We start from the raw sequence: 19,937 nt of genomic DNA on the forward strand, positions 1-19,937 counted from the left end.
ACTACAATGAAGGGCAGCTGTAATCTCCAGCTTGTCCTAGGCCTGCCAAGGCAGAGAAAAGCTGCTGCCCACCAAGAGGGTTTATCAAATATTTCAATCATTGTTGAGCTGGGGGGGGAAAGGATGTCTTCAAAGCTGGAAATACTAATATGTTTCTCAGCGCTTCCTGGAATGGTGGAAGGGAGGGACAAGTTCTGCTCTCCTCTGGGCAGACTATTGCTTTCCAGTGCATCAGTCACTTAAATACAAGACCTTCGGTGCCAACGCTGTCGTTCCTCAGAGGAGAAATATAATGTCTTTCAATCACCTGAGCCTCTCACAGTAACACAAGCCGCTGGGGGAGGTGGAAGTAAAAAGGAGCTGCTTCTCTTGCAACTCCTTCTCTGACAGAAGACTAATGGTTGAGAAAACTCATTCTGGGCACACAAAGCCAAGCATATACTTCCTTGGATAAAATGATCATTATGCGGACAGTTTCTAATTGTACAAATATGCCAGATGCATGGTCCAGGAAATAAAGGCATTTACGCTCAGCTGCTTTAGCAACAAGATTCTTACACAGAAGCCACAATCAGTTCACCCTGCCTACCTCGCACGCAGGTTTTACAATCTGCCATTCCTCTATTTTTGGTTTGCACAGTAAGCTAAAGAATCCAGTGTCAACAAAATAACAAACAAGTCTGAAGATCCTTTTTATAAAGATGCATATTTTACAACCCATATACAGATATGACTATAAACACAGAAAAGTACATACACTTGAGTTGACATAGTAGGGCCTCCATTTTCCCTGGGGAGCTTCAAGCAGCTTGGACAGGGTGTCCACAAGATGACAAGGGCAGACTTCACCACTGGCTTATGCAAACTACAGCCAAGTAACCTTAACTTGTAAGTCCAGGGGTGGGGAGCTGAGTTAGCCATGCGGAGATGCCTGACCGTCCCCTTCCTCTGGTTGCTTGGAGGGGGCTGTCTCAAGCTGGACATCATGCAGATGGAAAGTCAGAGTGCTAGGGTCCTTTCCCACCCCTTTGCTAAGGTCCCCCTGATCCGGGTGGTGCCTCTGCAAATGTTTGATCACTTGGAACTTCTGTTTGGCCTTATAATTACAGTATCGGCAGAAGAACGGGTGTTCATTGGTGTGAATGAGATAGTGATGTCGTAAGCCGGCAGCCCATCTGAAACCCCGGTAGCACACGTTACAGACATATGGCTTATCCTCACTGTGCTTCTTGAGATGTGTCTTGAGGAGGAAGCGGGTCTTAAAGGCTTTCCCGCACTGTTCGCAGATGAAGGACCGGGCCTCCCGGTGGCGCGTCTCTTTGTGGATGCGCAAGGCATCAGCACGGTTAGTACAATAGCTACACTCATCGCACTGATAGGGCTTGATCCCTGTGTGCAAAAGACAGAACATGTTAGGAACAGAGGTAACGTGGATACTGCTACAACATCAAAACCAAGGTGTTTCCAAAGTATTTTCTCTTCCCCAAGCTTGACAACATTGCTGCTCCAAGTTCCGTCCCCCTTCTATGCTGGATCTTTGTACATGGGTCCATCATCACCTTAGAACGGCATTGCTGGAGGGGACAGTATGGATCATCAAGTCCAGTCCTTGTCAAGCAGGTACAAACGCCCAACCTCCAGATCCACAACCAGATTCCTAAACCACAGAACTATCCTCTGCCCTCTGCCCATAAAACAAGCTTTTAAAAAGCACACAGCATCCGGCAGAGACGATCCCCCAGTGTCATTGAGTGCATTTTTATTTCCCCAAAATGCAGGAACTAGGACACCTTTTCCGTTGTTGTAACATAAGTGTTTTCAGACTACCCTGCTGAAAAGCACATATCTGTGAAAAGGAGAATGGTTCTGCAAGTCCGTACCACACAAGAGAATCAGAAACTACCATTTTGGCCCCTGAGTGCCCAACCCTTTATATTCTCCCAAAACACATACCTGTATGTTTCGTCATGTGGTACTTCAGCTGATTCACCCACTTGCACTTATAGCCACATTCTGGACAAAGGTACTTCCTCTCCTCTTTGTGGATGCGCATGTGATACTGGGCAGAGAAACAGAAAAAAGATAAGTCAGGGTGGCATACTAGATGCAAACCTCACAAATGGTTTTACTAATTTTTTTTACTGAGTATCATAAACTTGATCCAAGCTTTAGGAATCAAGGGCTCTGAACAGTTATACCACCCATTCATCTCACTGACTGTTAAATCATCTGCTAGCAGCTAATAGGGATATTACTTCTCTTGCATGAGGACTGAGAAAGTAACCTCCATATAGATAGCAAGATATTCAGAAAGTCCAGATGGACATAAAGCACCCAGGGCATCCCTTAGCTTTGTTAGGTCAGGACTGACGTTATAACATTTGCTCTCAGGCACAGAGTGATACAGCATTTGCTTTAGTCTTCCTTTGAAAAGGTAGCAAGGAATGGGCAAGACTGGCTGGTGCAAAGGAGAGTTGCAAGATGTCAAGAGAGCAGGAAATCAGAAATCACAAGCTGTAACTAGTCTCTCTCTGTTTAGCTGAGATAGAGAAAGCAACAAGGCATTCATGATGGGCTGCTACTGCAGCGAGGAGATGGTACCAGGTTTCACTTTGAGAAACCCTACCTTTTCAAGAGGCAATTCAATCCCAATGGAAGTCAGAACAAGATCAGATTACCTGGAAGTTAATACCATAGCCCCCCCCCTCCCAAAAGGAAAACAATCCCTATTAACCAAGTCTTGAACCATGAAAGCAACCTCCTGGGTGATAGGAGGCAGCTTTCATCAGCCAGGGCTTTCAGCCCACAGAGATAAAATCTGCTATTAGGTAAATGGATGTAGTAATAGAGGGTTAGTTCACCAGGAATTTGTTAGATAAAGAAGCAGTGGTGGGTTCTTCTCCAAAAGCCACTTTCAGATCACAACTGGACACCATGTGCGAAAGGCATTTCTGCCAGACAGTTTGACCTAGCAGGAAGTAATCCTTTGAAACGCAGATAGATCTCCAGAGAATACATGACCTGAGTGTTCTCTTCTACAAATTCTGCTGGTGACAATGCCTTGTATTTCAAAGGGTGAAGACCGTTTGTCTGGGCAGAGCTTTCTGATGTCCTCTCTAGCACACGTATTTTACTTCCAACCCATAAAGAAAGCAGTAAAAGGTTCTCACCTTGAGACGGGAAGGGTCAGCACAGGCATATTGGCATTGGTGGCACTTGTAAGGTTTCTCCCCAGTATGGATGCGTATATGCCATGTGATCTTTTGCTTGTTCTTGGTGGTGTAATCACAATCCGAGCACTTGTAGACGCGGGTGCCACCATGGCCCTTCATGTGGTGGTCAAATACCAGCTGGTGGTGGCATCCAAAATCACAAAAGGAGCACCTGAAGGGCCTTTCCTCGGTCCCAGAGGGCTCGTGAGCCTCCAAGTAGTGGCTCACGAGCTGCTGCCGCTCCTTAGCTGCAAAGCTGCAGATGTCACAGCGATGGCTGAAGTGTAACTTCTTATGCTCCTCCAGCTCCTCGCGGGTGGTCAAGGTTTCTTTACAGGTGGCACACTCCAGATGAGGATGCTGCTTCTGGGCATGGCATTTGAGGGTAGCCTCACTGTGGCAGACAAAGGCACAGTGAGAGCAGCCATAGGAAACCTTCTCCTCATGCTGCCGCAGCACATGCTGCTTGAGGGCTGTTTCTGAGCTGAAGCGGGCTTCGCAGTGGGCACAGGCAAAGTTCAGGTCCCCCTGGTGGCAGCTGTTGACATGGCGAGTTATGTCATTCTGAATGTAGCCGCTGTAGTCACACAGTGGGCAGAAATGGGTGGGCTTCTTCTCGTGGACACGCAAGCGGTGAATGCGCAGCTTGGAGTTGGTACCAAAGGTCTGGCCGCAGGTGGGACAAGCAATGCGGCCCACACCGGTGTGCAAAGACTGGTGGGCCTCCAGGCGATAGCGTCGGGTGGTGCTGAAATCACAGAAAGGGCACTTGTGGGGCTTCACGCCTTCATGTTTGATGCGGACATGTTGGCGCAGGCAGCGCACCTGTTTGCAAGTGAAGTCACACTGGCAACAGGCCAGCTGAGGTCGCGTATTATAGTACTTCCGGTGAAGCTTGCGGTGGAGCCGCAGAGCAGCAGCAGCTTTGGAGGTGAAGGAGCAGAGGGTGCAGCGAAACTCGCCCAGTTTCAAGCAGCCTCGCTTCTTGTGAGTTTTCAGGGCCCGTTCCTGGTGGCATGTAAAAGGGCAGGTGGGGCAGGAGAAGTGCCGCCTCTTGCGCAGAGTGATCGGAGGGGGAGGCATCGCCTCTGCTTGTACATCAGGTTGGCTCGCGTCCTCTTGACTGACTGGCTCATCCCCTCGTTCCTCTTCTTCTGCCCCGGGCGAGGGAGCACGGGATCCTTCACGCGAGCAAGTGGGGTGAGCTTCCACATGCCCTTCTGCCTGGTGGATCTTGAGGGCCCTCTTGGAGCGGAAGGTCTTTGAGCACAAGGGACAGCAGAATGGCTCCAAGCCACGGCAGACATCCTCCACGTGGGAAAGGATGGTGGACACTCGTGAACAGAGAAAGGAGCAGGATTTACAGTGGAACTTCCCCTGCTCCAGGTAGTATCGCTCTGAGTGGTAGCTGGCAGCCTCTCCCTTTGCAGGGAGCAACAGCTCTTCCATCATGGTTTCAGGGACACCATGAGATGGCTTGTCATGCAGGTCAATGGCTACAGACTGATGGTCCGGAAGCAGAGTGGTCACAGGTTCAGCATTACCTGGCCTCCATCCTATCCCCCAGGAAGTCTCTCTCAGCGTGCTCAAGTCTCCCTCATCTAGTGCTTCTACGCCATTCTTATCTAGCTCAGTCGTTCCTAGACTTTTGCCACTAGGGTCCTCAAGGGCAACCGCCGCTGCCACCACCGCCTGGTCTAAGCAGGCTGTTTTTTCAGGGTTCTTCTTCATGAGGACTGGACACTTCTTCAGGAGATGAGTATTCAATCCTCTCTGCTGCTTGAAGATGGCCCCACACTCCTGGCAGACTAAAGGGCATTTCTTGCTCTGGCAGCCCACTTTGCAGTGCACCAACATGGACTTCTCCTTCCTGGTGATGTAAGAACATTTCTCACACTTGAAGACCCGATTCTTGGACTGAACCACCAACATCTGCACCCTCCCCTCCAGGACCAGGGTCTCTGCCTGCTCCTTGTCCTGTTTCCTTAGGGCTCTAAGGACAGATTCTGACTGAGAATCTTCTTCTGAGGAGAAAAGTGCACCTTCTGGAGTAAGGGGGATCTCCTGGTTAGGTTCAGGTGGGAGAGACTCCTGCTTCAAGCCATTAGATAAAGCCTCCTGTGTCCTTGGCTCTTTGCATGCCACTCTCTGCTTAGGGCTAGGTGGCACTTCCAAGCATTCTGTGTTCTGCCCATCAACCTTGGTGCCCCTCAGATCCTGCAGAGCACTCTTTTCGCTACTGTCACCAGTGCTGGAACCAATATCTTTCTCCAACTCCAACTCTCCATCTCCAGGAACTTCTGCCTCCTCCTCGAAGTCAGGGACATCTTCAAGGGCAGGCTCACTACAGTCCAGGGCAAGAGCATCTCTGGAGTCTAACACTTCATAGGCAGAGCCCATTTCCCTGCAGTTCAGAGACCCGTCAGTCTCTGGCAGAGCTGCAGGAATCTCCTCAGTCAGCTGCTCCAGAACTGGATCTGAGTTGCACAAGGGCTCCAAGTGCAGAGTGCAAGTTGGAACTGGCCCACCACCACCTTCAGAGCTCACGGAAGCTACTTTCAGAGATAGCTCCTCTGAAGGAGTCCCATGAACCATGTACTGATCTTGTCCTCTCACCATACCTTCCTTTTGCTTCTCTGCAGCATTTTCATTCCCAAAGGGAGGCATGATGTGGCAGCCCTCCTCCTCCTGGGCCTCTGAAGCAAGGGGTTTGGCTTTCTCACGCCATGTCTCCTTCCCTGGCAGGGAAGAGTTGGGCTCTGAATGGAGAGTCATGGCCAGATTGTAGCTCAGCAGCACTCCAGAGGAAGTGACCTCCAACTCCCGGTTGGCATAGTTCTCCTGCCAGCCCTTGTCACCAGGAACGTAGCCATGGACCTTACGCTTGTGGAAAAAGAGGCTCGTATTGCTGAATGTATGGTAAGAGCACAGGGCACAGCGGAACTCCCTCTGCTTGGTGTGCTTGCAGTTCTCATGGTTGAACAAGGCTTGTTTGTATTTAGTCTGGTAGCTACAGTACTGGCACTGGAAGATGGGCATCTGATAGTCCTGAGAATGCTTTGCTTGCATGTGCTTCTGCAGCTCATACTTGCGTTTGCAGGCAAAGCCACACACTTCACAGATCAAGGACTTGCCTTGGTGGCGCAGCTTGTGGCTGCTCAGCTGGTCAGCCCGATGGCAGCGATACGGGCACTGATTGCATTGGTACCTAGCAGAAGAACAACAGCCCGTCACATTAGAGGAAAATGTCATCTTGGGACAGCTTTACATAGCAATTTAAGCAAAATGACCACTTTATTACCACCACCCAACCCCTCTGTGAAAATAATTGTCATATCCCACTTTATAAACTGGGAGAAATGAGGCACCCCCATCCCCTTCCTCAGGATGAAGTGTGGGATTTTTTTTACATTTCTTGGATTACAAATCCCACAATTCTCCATTCTGGGAATTCTACCTGACAGACAGGGAGATGCCTTACAGATATGGAACACCTGGAAGAAAGGCCTTAATTTTCCTGTTCCTGTCCCAGTGTTAGCCAAGAGCTTTCTTTCTGAACAATGCTAGGCAGAATTAGGCTTGACTCACCCCAAAACCTTACAGTTGAGGTCTTTTCCCCAGGTAACCCACATTTATGTGTCTCTAATGGCAACAACACTGAAACTAACATTTGTTAGTACTGCAGAGATGGTGGCAATGGTAAGCCCCTGATGAACTTTCTTTACCATAAAAACCCCAAGATGAAAACTGTCCGAAATGAAACAAGAGACAGTGCTTGTGAGGATATGGGGTGTGTAGTACTTGTTTCCCAAGACTTGCAGGTGTTTTGTCTTGGCCAGAGACCTAGCTGTTGTTGTGGAAGAAGAACTAAGGCCACATCTCAAGACCGATAAACATAACATTCCTGACTAATGGTCTACCAACCTGGGAATCAGAGACGAGAGCTGTGGAAAGTTGCGTGTGGACTTGCGAACAAAGGACTGTATGCTAATTGGATACCATCACAAAGGAGAGACTTTGTTTTAACTTATAGAAAGGGGGTTAAGTAGTGTGTAAGTTGGAGGAGAGAAGATGGATGACAAGTTTAAAGGCTTCATTGATTGATTGATTGGGAGATTTTAGCCATGATGACTTAGAATAGCCTAGTCATTAAGTAGTAAAACTATTAGCTAGTTAATCATTTTATTATTTAATGGGGAAGTCTTACAGGAGCTTACTTAATACTTACATGCTTGGCATTAACCAGTACAAATGTATTTTTCTGTATTTCTTTTTTTAAAATAACTTTTTACTCTCTTTTTTAACTGTCCAACCCTAATTCCTTCATTGCTGCCCTTTCAAGTCTCAGTCGTCTTCTGATTTCTTGTCTGCAGTCTCCATTTGATTGATGATTGAACCAAGATGTACAAGATCTTTCACTGTTTCAATTTCATTTTGTTAGATAAAGAAGCAGTGGTGGGTTCTTCTCCAAAAGGCACTTTCAGATTCAAACAGGACAGGAAACAACTTGATTTGAAACATAGTGCTGGAGGAGTACCTTGCAGATGAACCAGTGGGTCTTAGAGTAAGTCAAGCCTGAACTCTGATCTCTAGAGGGAAAAGTGATGGAAATGAGGCTGTCCTACTTTGGGCACATCACGAGAAGGCAAGATTCTCTGGAAAAGGCAACAATGCTGGGAAAGGAGGAGGATAGCAGGAAAAGAGGAAGACCAAATGTGAGATGGATTGACTCCCTAAGGGAAGTCACAGAGTTGAGCAGGGCTATCGAGGAGAGGACATTTTGGGGATACTCATTCATGACGTCACCATAAGGCAGAGGAGACTATTGTCATGTAATAACAACAAAATACTGTAGTCTATTTGTTAGGTCACATTCCCAGAATAGAGAATTTTGGGACTTGTAGTACAAGAAATCTAAAATCCCATCCCAACTCAGGACCACCCCAAAACTTTAGTTGAGCTGTGATTTGAATATAGATTTCTCCAAGTCTAAACCCCGTAACTATAACATGTGTTTGTGGGCTCTATAAGTGCTATGCTTGATGCTATGCCCCACAAATCAAAACAAATAACTACTACATATCATCTATCAGACAGGACTATCTAAAGCAGCGGTCTCCAACCTTGGGCCTCCAGATGTTCTTGGACTTCAACTCCCAGAAATCCTGGCCAGCAGAGGTGGCGGTGAGGGCTTCTGGGAGTTGTAGTGCAAGAACATCTGAAGGCCCAAGGTTGGGGACCGCTGATCTAAAGGGCAGTGCTTTCAGATAAGTTGGTCATAGAAAAATTATGTCATTAATTATGTCTTGGAAAAATTAAGAAAACCGGGTTGAACCACAAGTGCCTGTGAAGTGCCAGAGTATCACATTTCTGCCTCGATACAACTACCACTATGCTGATTTTAAAAATTCAGGCCTCGGTGGTTTTATGTTAGCCAAGTTTACCCGAAGATTAGCAGTGTCACACATGAAGCTCAGAACTATTACATCTGATTCATGTAATGGATCATCTCAATTAACTCTCCTGCTCAGTCCTCAGATCTATCCACAGATGGTTAAAGGACAATACGTTTTGTCAGCAGCCCTGTTCATTGCCCCATTTCCACACAGAGACTTGATGTGACAGAGCCATAAAGTACCACCCCAGAGGGTCCTTAGCTTGGAGGCAGACCAGAAGCCTGAGGGGCAGAAGACACCCGCCTGTACCTGAGATCCCCCGTGTGCTTCCGCATGTGGACGTTCAGGTAGTGCTTCCACTTGGTCACATAGCCACATTCCGTGCACATGTAGTTCTTATCATCTGAGTGGGTCAGCATATGTTTGGAAAGATAGCTCACGTCTCGGCAAGTGAAGTTGCACAGCTGGCACTTGTGAGGCTTTTCTCCTAAAGTCACAGAGCAAAATGGAAGCTGTGGGTCAACATCCCCATCCGTCATGCCCTTCAGGTCAGTAAAGTAAATATAAAACGGGGCCCTTCTCAGCCCTCCAGAACAACACAGGTAGAAGCAGTGCTTTGCATAACATACTACAGTACTGGAAAATATCCTGCCATGTCATGTCATGAATAGCCAGGCTTCCACAATTATGCTCACTGTGCAGGTGTCACTTTGCCCTCTAGTAACTGTGAACAGGAGCCAGCACAGATCATCCTAGCAGATCCTCACTCGTTCCCAGCTCCAATCCTTTGAACAAGACTGGAGATAATTTGGCATCTATGTGACTAAGGTGCCGATCAGGCTTCACCCTGGAAAACCAAACCAGAAAGTGTACATCTCCCTGCCAGCCTGTCCTCCCCTGGCCCTAGCTGGCATGCTTCCTTTTCAAGAGAAAAAGGCCAATAGGACAGGGCACTTGACTAGATGCCACTGCATGATAGTGCTTGAGGCACTTTCATGCAATGGTTCCCAAGCAGGCATTTTCCTGTCTCACCCTGGCTAGACTTTTCCAACAAGATGATGGCTGGAGGACTGGCAGCTACATTAGACCCCAGATTACCATCTAGATCAACTAGTCTAAGTCTAAACGAAAACTCTGCCTAACGTTTGTTAGTTCCTTCCGAGTCCAGGTCAAAATCTAGATTTCATAGAAGCTGGACTCGGAAGGTGGTGGGAACAGTATTTGTATGTAAGCTAAAGCAGCCTTAGTTTTGCTTCAGCATGACAAGAGATCAAATCTTGACATCTGAGCAGTCAAATTATTTCTAGTTTTTAAGCCTTTTGTCTCACAAAAGATACCTCTGTTAAAATACAGGAAAACAGTACAGAAACAAAGTGAATGACCTTGGGCAATGTTGTAGTGGAAAGGAAACCCACTATTATGTTCCATCAAGTTCGCAGGGAAGAAAACATAAACGTCATAAACTGGCAACTGCAATTCTCTGCCCAGGGCCACAGACTGACTTTTCACGGCAGAACTGGAGCGCAGAAAAGAAAGACCCGAAGCAAACAAGCATACATGAGCAAGAGCCGCTCAAAAGATTGTGAAGCTGGGAAGAGCACTTGCCTGTGTGGAGCAGCATGTGGCGAATGAGGACCCTCTTGTGTGCCGTGGCAAAGTTGCATTCTGCGCACTTGTGTATCTTTTCGCTGGCATGCATCTTGCCCACATGGTCATGGAACTCCACTGAGTTGAACGTGGCAAAGGGGCAGAAGCTGCACTGGAGCTGTTCGCTCCCAGGGTGCCCTTGCTTCTTATGCTTGCGGAAGGTGTGCTTGTTGGAACAAATAAAATCACACTGCTGGCAGTGGAAGGCATAGTGTGTTTTCCGATGCGCCTCCATCACCTCGGCAGTGGGGAAGAGCAGGGAGCAGGCGTAGTACTTGCACTCGACGGCTTTCATGCCATGGGCCTCCCTGACGTGGCGTAGAAACTCCTTGCGGTCCTCAGTGCAGTAGCTGCAACCCGCCTGGAAGCAGCTCAGGGGCTTGGGCTCTGCCTTGTGGGTCTTCAGGTGCTCCTTGAGAGCGTGGCTTAGCTTAAACGTCTCCTTACACACTGGGCAGGAGTAAACATCCGAATAGAAGTTGGAGATGTCCTCATGCATGCTGGCCATGTGCCTGTTAAGGGCATTCTTCTCAACAGAACTGTAGTGGCACAGTGGGCAGCGATGGGCCTTCTCGCCAGTCTCGCGCATCATGTGGATCTTCAGCTTGCTCTTACTCGTGAAGAACTTCTGGCAGTTTGGGCACTGCAGCCTTGGGTCAGGGAAATGGAGGTGAAGGTGTTCTACCAGGTGAGTCCGCTTCTTGAAGCAACGCTTGCACTCTGGACACATGTGGGTCTTGAATAAACATTTAGAGTCCCCAGCCACGTCTCCTGCAACAAGAAAACAAGCAGTTCAATCCAAAAGAATCAACACAGTGGACCCTCAGAGATACACCACAGATATATTTATCCAGTCTCCTATCCCAGAGGATAATCCTGCAGGGAGAGGATATTCTCTTTAAAGAGCTCAGAGTAGAACAAGCTTTCTAAAGGCAAGGAGGGAGCAAGTCTGGCATATGTCCACAGGCAAAGTGTTCGAAAGCAATTCCAAATTGTTGTTTTTGGTCCTCCTTCAGGCTGGATGCCTGAAGCAACAAAGCCTGGGAAGAACAAGAGGCACATGTAGAAGATCTGAAGGAAAGATGTTCCGACAGGTCCCAAGGTCCCAAACCATTAAGGGCTTTGCAAGTCAATGTTAACACTTTGCATCTGGCATGTAAGCAAAGAAAAAATTACCTTCAGGGCACACTGCAAAACATCAGCATATTCCTGGAAGCTTAGAAAAGCTATGTTCAAACCATACTGCTTCCAAATGAATGGAAGACTCTACCTTTGAGTATCTTAGAAGATGCTTTCTTGTCATAGGTCTCCTCTCCCTCCTCCTCCTCCTCCTCCTCCTCCTCCTCCTCCTCCTCCTGTTCATTCAATAATTGATCTCCTCCATTCCCAGAGTCGTTTTCTTTGGCCAGTACTCCAATGTCTTCAGAAGGCACATAATTGCTATCAGAATGTGCTTCCACTGCAGGCACCATTTCTGTCGTTTCCCAACCAGTTTGTCCTTTGAGGCTATCTTCTGCCTTGTTCAGCACCTCTGCCCTTCCTTGGAAATGAAAAAGGAGCATAAACCAGGGGATGAGTTGGCTTAACAGATAGACTTGGGATGGTCCTATGGTAAAGAAGCAAGCAAGAGAGAGTGCTTCTGGACACACATTGTTTCAGAGCCACCTCCCTCTCTTTCACTGTATTTTACCAGAGATCCAAACCCTCCTATGTTCTCCCACTGGTTTCCACCCATCTTCTTTAAGGAAAATCCAGTACGAAGGCAAGATAGAGACTATGTGCACAGTACCTTTTGATCTGAAAGCATCCTAAGAGAGGCTTGTTGATCAGGCAATATAAATTAGAAAAAGGAACCAGAAAAGATATCTAGAGCTCAACAGTGTGGAAATTGGATGCTTGTTTGATAAGAAGGAATTAAAAATTAGGATGGGTTGCCTGAAAGCAAGGAATTTGTCCCGCACAAGTGCTACTAAATCTTCTCATCAGTTTCAAACAACATTTATCATCATTGTTCTTCATTCACTATCTTCTACCACCTAGCAATTTTAGTATTTTCCTCCTTTACAACGAACCACACTTGTTCAGGCCTGCTGGCTTATACAGTGGTGCCTCGCTTAACGAGTGCCTCGCTCAACGATGAATTTGCATAACGATGGCCTTTGCTGGAAATTTTGCCGCCTCACCTAACAATGTTTCCTATGGGGGATTTTCGCATAACGATGTTCGTGACCTTGCTTCACTTAACGATGACAGTTTTAGGTCCCCTGTTTCGCTTAACGTTTTTTTTTTTTGACAGCCCTGTTTTCGCTATTTTAAAATTATTCTAAAATGTTTAAAAATGTTTAAAATGCTTGGAATCGTTAGTGCACCTAATAAAACCTTCGTTAAAGTAATTTGGCTTCGTTCTGAATCTTTTTGAATTTTTGGAGATTTTTTTTTCACTATTGAAATGTATTGAATAGGCTGCTATTGGAACGGATTAACCGGTTTTCAATGCATTCCTATGGGAAATGGCGTTTCGCTTAACAATGTTTTCACATAACGATGTTTTCAATGAAACCAATTAACATCGTTATGCGAGGCACCACTGTACTTATGCTGTTAGGATGCTCTCCATCCTATAGCTATTGTCTAACCAAACTGTATCACAGAATCTGAGTTTTATGTTATTTATTTTAAAGCATTTTTAGATGACATTTAAGGGTACAACTCTTTCAAGGCCTTGCGTATTACCCAAAATAGAATTAAGAACAGAGATGTCAGTCTGATTTTCTTTTGTTTCTCCAAATCCTAAATGCATTCTCATCTCATACTTTTATTTGTGCCCAGTTAGAAAACTTCATTTCCCTCCTCTAAATTGTTTTCTAGATACAATTTTATATGCACCACACTGTATGCATTATTGTACACATTCCTGTAATCAGGTATTACATCTTCATGCATATTTCTGCAATACATGCAAAAATACGCATGTTTTGCAAAAAAATATTTACATGAAATGAATATGTACATAAAATGAACACAGTCCTGGATCTACTTTTCTCCAAAATGTCCCACGGGCCTCATAATTTCTTCAGCATTGTGCATTTTGTCTCAGTGAGCAGTGCAAATGAATATCGTCACCAACTATTGTGTCCCCAGAAATATGGAAGCGGAATTCAGTACCCTGTGCTCCTTTTTTTGTTGCCAGCCCAGTTTCCACCTCTGTCTGGGTGGTCGGCTGAAGGTGGCTGCGCCTGTGCTGCCCAAACTGCTTGGTGTTGGCACTGACGAAGTTGCAATGGCCACAGTGGAACGGGAAGTGGTTCCTGCGATGCAGCTCCATGTCCTCTCTCCTTCGGAACAAGGCCAGGCAGCCACGGTAGGCACAGGCGACGGGAGAGACCTGGTGGACATGACGCAAGTGCTCCCGGAGCTGCTTGCGATTGCCTGAGCTGAAAGTGCAGCTTTCCTCTGGGCACACTGGAGTACTCTGGGATTTCTGGTGGTCTTTAAAGTGCTCCTTCAGGTTGCTGGGCAGGGAAAACTCCACCTGGCAAATGGGGCACAGAAAGGGCTCAGTGATGAATTCCAGGTCCTGCCTGCTTCCATCTGGCAAGTGCTGTGCTGGGGTCTGAGGGTCGCTTGCTTGCTGTCCAGAGACGGCCAGGTCCCGGCTGGTAAGGCCCAATGGTAACCCTTCGTGCTGAGGGATGCTCGTGAGTTGTCCTCTGGAAGGCTCCGTGCACTGATGCTGGGAAAGCGGGCTGGGATCAGAGAAACTCTGCCCACATCGTTCACAGAAGTATAATTCCACAACTTTAACCAAGACTTCTGCAAGAGTAAGGTGATGAGCTTTATTTTTAAATGGCTAAGCAATTCAGAAAATAGAACAAAACAGCTTCATGTGTCTACATCTCTGTATTGAGTCTAATCTATTGCAGAAATAACTAAAATCTTGTCAGCTTGTAGATATGGATTCTCCAAAGTTCTGTCAGTACCATCCGTATACAATAACCAAGGTCAGACCCATACAGGAGTCTTAAGAGAACAACATAGATGAACACAAATTACCTTTTAAACACAGGGGTACCTAGTTTAACAAGTGAGATGAAACAGACTCCCAATGCAAAAAGAACCCAGAATTCTACCCAAATATTTCCACAGCGGGGGGGGGGGATCACACATTCGGACTGGAAGCAGGGCAATGGCAGAAACAAAAATTTAAAATCCCCAGTCCCAAGGGTGCACCATTCTTCCAGATTAGGGTTGGGCAATACATGACCCAGGGCCACACGTGGCTGCTGAAAGTCCCCACCAGATCTCAGTGACGTAGTGTTTTAAAAACATACATTCTCTTGCTAAAATAAGATGAAAGGTGTCTGGGCCTTGTTTTAACACAAAAATGCAATTTTGAGAAATTAAAATTTGCCATCTTGTCTCAGTACCTTCATAAGGCCAACATCTCTGCTCCAAAACAATAAATGTAGAAGAACCAGATGCCAAAAGGCCAGGCTACTCTTTACAAAGTCTCCCTGCTTTTTCTGCCAGGTCCAAAGATCCTAAGGCTGCCTTCAGATGTTCCTAATTTCAAATATAAGCACTTTAGGGCACAAGGTACTCACACTAAGAGTACCACAGAATGGCTTTTTTTTATACAGATACAATGACTTGGGGTGAGCACAATGTACCTGTTGTGTTGCCAGGATTGCTCAGAGACATGGTGTCACCCATTGCTTCCACAAATATTTCAACACCAGCTGTTTCTGTTCCTACCACTGAAGTCTCTGTTAGGAGCAAGCTCTGTCCCACTGCTAAGTTCTCACTGGTGATGCCATGATTGTCTTCACTTCCCACAACGGCTGGGCCAGGTAACAACAGCTCCTGGCAAAGGGCATTCATTTTGTCTTCTCCCACAGGCTCTGTTGCTTCTGTTTCTCTGCTCATTGCCTCTCACTCCTCAGTGTGACCTTGAACCATGATACCAAGGTGATATAGTTCCTCTGAAAAAGGAAGGAAGAAAGGCATTACCACTGTTTTCCTAAACGGGAAGGAAGCAAGAATTAAACTCAGAGTTATTTTCAAGAAACGGGTATTTAGCAATACTAGATAATGTTTGCCACTACATCTGTCTGGCAGAAAACTTAGTAGGATAATGCTTATAACTGGATAGGGTGTTCCAAAACATTTACTAATTTCATCTTCTGGAGAAGCACAGAAGAAATATGAAAGTTTTGCAACTATAACAGTGGCTTTTAAGACAGCTCCAGAATGGATTGAAATATTTTAAGACTAACTTAAACAGGACATTTGAAAGTGTTAGAATGGAACAAATACAGATTTGCAAGGACAAAAGATGAAGGAATGTGAAGTTATAACTATGCGAGCTGAAAAGATGAGAAAACCTAAGTGGTTGAAATTTCTTTTTACACTAACCAATATCTTTAAACTGGGGATGGAATACACTAGCATATTACTAGAGCACCTAGGTGGATATAGACAACCATTATTACTTATTTCTATATATATTGTTTAACATATTTTACCCTGCCTTGTGTCCCTCAAAAGGACCCAAGGCAGCTCACATTATTAAAAAGAAAATATACAAAGCTAAAAATAATAAGGGTGCAAATATTTTAAAAAAATCAAGTATCATCTTAAAAATGGGAAATAAAAACAATACTAAATAAAAACAACTCCTCTCAGACTGCTAGTCACTAAGGAAAAGCCTGTCTGAAGAGAAAGGTCTTTGTCTGCTTGTAGAAGGACAGCAAAGATGGAGTCAGCCTGGCTTCCTGTGGGAGGGAGTTTCCAAATCTTGGAGCAGCAACAGAGAAGGCCCTCTCCCATGTCCCCACCAAATGCACCTTTGAGGGTGATGGGACCGAGAGAAAGGCCTCCCCTGATGATCTTAATGCATGGGCAGGCTCACGGAGGGAGTTGCAGTTCTTTTAGGTAGCTTGGACCCCAGCCATTTAAGGCTTTATAGATTTAAACCAGTGCTTTGAATTGTGCCCAGAAATGGATTGGCAGCTAGTGGAGCTGTTGTAACAGGGGTGTTGCATGTTCCCTGTAACCAGCCCCAGTTAACAATCTGTCTGTGGCATTTTGGACCTTTGAAGTTTCTGAGCACTTTCCAGAGACAACCCCACATAGAGCGTGTTACAGTAATCCAACCGAGATGTAACTAAGGCATGTGTCACCATGGCAAAAACAGAGCTCTCAAAAAAAATGGGCACAGCTGGCAAACTAGTTTTAACTGTGCAAAGGCACACCAGGCCACTGCTGAAACCTGGGCATCAATGTTTATAGACAAATACAGGAGCACCCCCAAGCTGCGCACCTGTGTTTTCAGAGGGAGCGTAACCCCATCCAGCACAGGCTGCAGCCCTATTCCTTGATTTGTCTTTTACTGACCAGGAGCATCTCTGCCTTGTCTGGATTTAGTTTGTTTATTTGCCATTGTCTGGTTCATTATTGACACCAGGCGCTAACCTAAAGGTAAAACAGCTTCCTCAGATTTAAATGAAATGGAGAAAGAGAGTTGGGTATCATCTACATATTGGTGACACTGAACCCCCAAACTCTGGACCACCTTTCCCAGTGGTTTCATGTAGATGTTAAATAGCATAGGGTACAAAACAAAACCCTGAGGGACACCTTGGTTCCGAACATTAGTCCCCCAGCCCCACCCTCTGGGTCCTCCCCTCCAGAAAGGACTGGAGCCACTGTAAAACAATGGCTCCCTGTCCCATCCCAGAGAGACAACCCAGAAGGATACCATAGGTGATAGTATTGAAAGGTAATGAGAGATCCAGCAGAACCAACAGGGACACACTCCCTCTGTCCAGTTCCCAGTGTAGGTCATTCACCAAGGTGACTAAAGCAGTCTCTGTCCCATAACCAGGCCTGACGCTGGATTGAAATGGATCTAGATAATCCATCTCATCCACAACCCACTCCAAGACCTTGCCCATGAATGGGATACTAGAGACTGGTCAGTAATTATCCAGTAATGTGGGGCCCAAGGAGGACTTCTTCAATAATGGTCTTACTACTCCCTCCTTCAAGCAAGCTGGGATCCTACCTGCTGCAAGGAGGCATTCACTACCCCTTGGACCCACTAGGTCAGTCCCTCTGTGTCAGCTTTTATAAGCCAGGATGGGCAAGGATCTAGCAGACAAATGGTAGCCTTCACTGGTCCAAGGATCCTGTCCACATCACCAGGCTGCAAAAACTGAAACTTAGCCATCAACACAGGACAAGCAGGAGCCATAGTTACATCTACAGCACCTGTATTAACTATAGCATCCAAGTCAGAGTCGATCTGAGCGATTTTGCCTGCAAAGTGCTGTGCACATTTTTCATAGCAAACTACCGAGTTGTTGTTGTGATTATTATTATTGGATACTACACAGAAAAATCTGCTTTATCAAAAGGCCTGACAATACTGCCAAATAAAGTTATGCTGAGAAAAACTCATCCCCAGGGCAGGCAGTCACATCTTTGGGCTAAATGTTACGAAAAATCAAGAATGAGATGACATGTTATCCGATAGAAGTGTTGTGTATAACAGTCTTCATAATACTGGAGTAGCCAGGACACAAGTAGATATAATTATGTACTGAGAAAAACCCATGAGCATATTTGGAACAGAAGCATAAAGTTGTCCCTTTGCAGAAAAGGGGTCATGGTTGGCAGCTGTTTCCTGAAGCTTAAAGCAGATATACAGATTAACATATACATATTGTTGGAGAATCAGAGTTGAAGACATTAGACCCAATGATCATCTATAATCAAAACATAAATAAGAGGAATTGCCCATTAAACATTATAGTAATTCACTGGGATATCTACAGTCTACTTCCAAGTCTATTAACTAATAAATAAATTGCACTGTACGCAACATATCTTAGAGTTTAACATTCATCTTCTACCAGATCAAACAGAAGCATCTCCATGACTGCAAACATGTTCCCCTTCTAAACATAGCAAGCAAATTATTCAAATATAGCAACCTAACAAATGTTCTTAACAAGATTCCTCATGTATGACACTGCTATGGATTATGTACAGGATCCCTGTCTCCTCTCTTCCCCACTTCAGCAGATTGCAAAGCTATATAACCCTTGAACCCCTCCTTCATATATACTACAAGCCCAATAAACTTTAATACAATTTTTCCGGAAATATTTCTTTAAACTTGACAAAAGGCTTCAGTACTTGTACCACATAAAGAACCATTACCTCACAATAACCATTCCAGATACACCTGACTCGGAAAAATGCAGTTGTCACTGGAATACATACATCTCATGGAGCTGCCCTTAAGAACCTCTGCATATCTGCTTGCAGGTTGTAAAAGTCAAAAGCTGTTATCTGTTAATTTAGATCCTGATACACTAACCTCGCTATTTATATGCAACACTTAAGAAGAAAGATTGTGAAACAAATTACTATATATGCAAAATGATAGGCCATAAATGATTCTGACATGTAACTATTTCTGTTGTGAATATGTGATTTTTGATTGTGATTAGGCATCCTTCAGCCTCGAGAGACTGTGGTAACGTGCTCTGTATGGAGGACTTGGAACAGTGTCTAGTGGGGCTGAGAAGGCCAATTCGAGAGTGACAATCCTTTCCACGCTGAAGACAAATACAATTTGTCCCATGTCCAGTTCTGTTGTGAATATATTTCCAGGAAAAAATATATAAAGATCCTCTCATTTAGAGGTATCAGGCTCTCAGTCTGTGCCAACTAAGCATTCCACTGTATCCCAACTCCCCCTCTAAACTTTCACTCCCTGGACACAGGATGCTTCCACACAGCCCCTCCGACATGCTTTCAGATACATTACCAAATACCCAGTCATCCCATTTACAGTACTTGGAATCAGTTTTGTTTAAAGCCACTGTGCAGAAATCTAGCCACCTCACTAGGTGGTGAAATATTTTTAAAGGCTACGGCTGAACTTACCTACCTATCCTCTCTTCTCCTCCTGGTGAGTTTCTTTTGCGATCTTCCAAGTACCAGGCATCAGCCATCATTATTGCTTTCTAAAGCGCCACAGGAAAGAAATACGAAAAGAAAAAAAAAAAGATTTAACTCCAAACGCTTGAATGCCTCCTTCCGAGGCCCTTTTTCTTCAGGTCACGATCCTGGACTTCCATTCCAAGCCCACCACTGTAAGACACCTACCCAAGATCTTTAAGACGGCAACTGGTCCCTCTAGCTCTGAAATCCACCTGGAAGACCCCCCCAAAAAAATAACTATGACCCCCCCTTCTGCAACCTGCAGGTTGCCATCCCACCGGTCACCTTCTGCCTCTCGGGCTACCCACCTCGTTCTCCATCGAAGCTAGCCTCTCCCCATCTTCTGCTGGGAAAAGAAGAGGTGGTGGTTCTTCTTCTTCTTCTCACCTCCCCCTCAGCTGCATCTTCTCTCCCCCCACGTTGCTCATCCTCTCGAGGACTTCCTCTCTTTGCCGTATAGGGAGGGGAGGAAAGCAAGAGAAGAGTCTCTCTCGTACACACACTCACACACACACACCCCTTCCCTCCCTCCCTCCCTCCCTCTTTGTGCTCCCCCCACTTCTCTCGAACAACTCTATGGTAACGGTAGACTGGAGAGCTCGGGTTTTGCGGCCCGGAAGCGGCACTATAGAGAGGAGAAGATAGAGCCCCCCCCCTGTCACTATAG

At 45.8% G+C, this 19,937-nt stretch overlaps 1 protein-coding gene across 4 annotated transcripts; it reads right to left on the reverse strand.

Annotated features, from left to right (window-relative positions):
* Positions 1–679: 679 nt before the first annotated feature.
* ZNF142 (zinc finger protein 142) lies at positions 680–19,863 on the reverse strand. Of its 4 annotated transcripts, none has more exons than XM_020792102.3 (10): positions 19,579–19,863; positions 19,214–19,293; positions 14,926–15,237; positions 13,421–14,068; positions 11,526–11,795; positions 10,214–11,026; positions 8,918–9,095; positions 3,171–6,420; positions 1,954–2,059; positions 680–1,389 (listed from the first exon to the last, which is right to left on the reverse strand). In XM_020792102.3, exons 3-10 carry the CDS (start codon positions 15,179–15,181, stop codon positions 914–916), a joined length of 5,997 nt encoding a protein of 1,998 aa, XP_020647761.3. In that variant the 5' UTR covers positions 15,182–15,237; positions 19,214–19,293; positions 19,579–19,863; the 3' UTR covers positions 680–913. The 4 variants fall into 4 exon arrangements, with proteins under 4 accessions (XP_020647761.3, XP_020647762.3, XP_072841402.2 ...); XM_020792103.3 differs by having other exon boundaries at positions 19,218–19,293; positions 19,579–19,851; XM_072985301.2 differs by lacking the exon at positions 11,526–11,795 and having other exon boundaries at positions 19,218–19,293; positions 19,579–19,851.
* Positions 19,864–19,937: the final 74 nt, after the last annotated feature.

This window comes from Pogona vitticeps, chromosome 1 (genome assembly GCF_051106095.1).
Source record: "Pogona vitticeps strain Pit_001003342236 chromosome 1, PviZW2.1, whole genome shotgun sequence".
Taxonomy (NCBI): domain Eukaryota; kingdom Metazoa; phylum Chordata; class Lepidosauria; order Squamata; family Agamidae; genus Pogona; species Pogona vitticeps.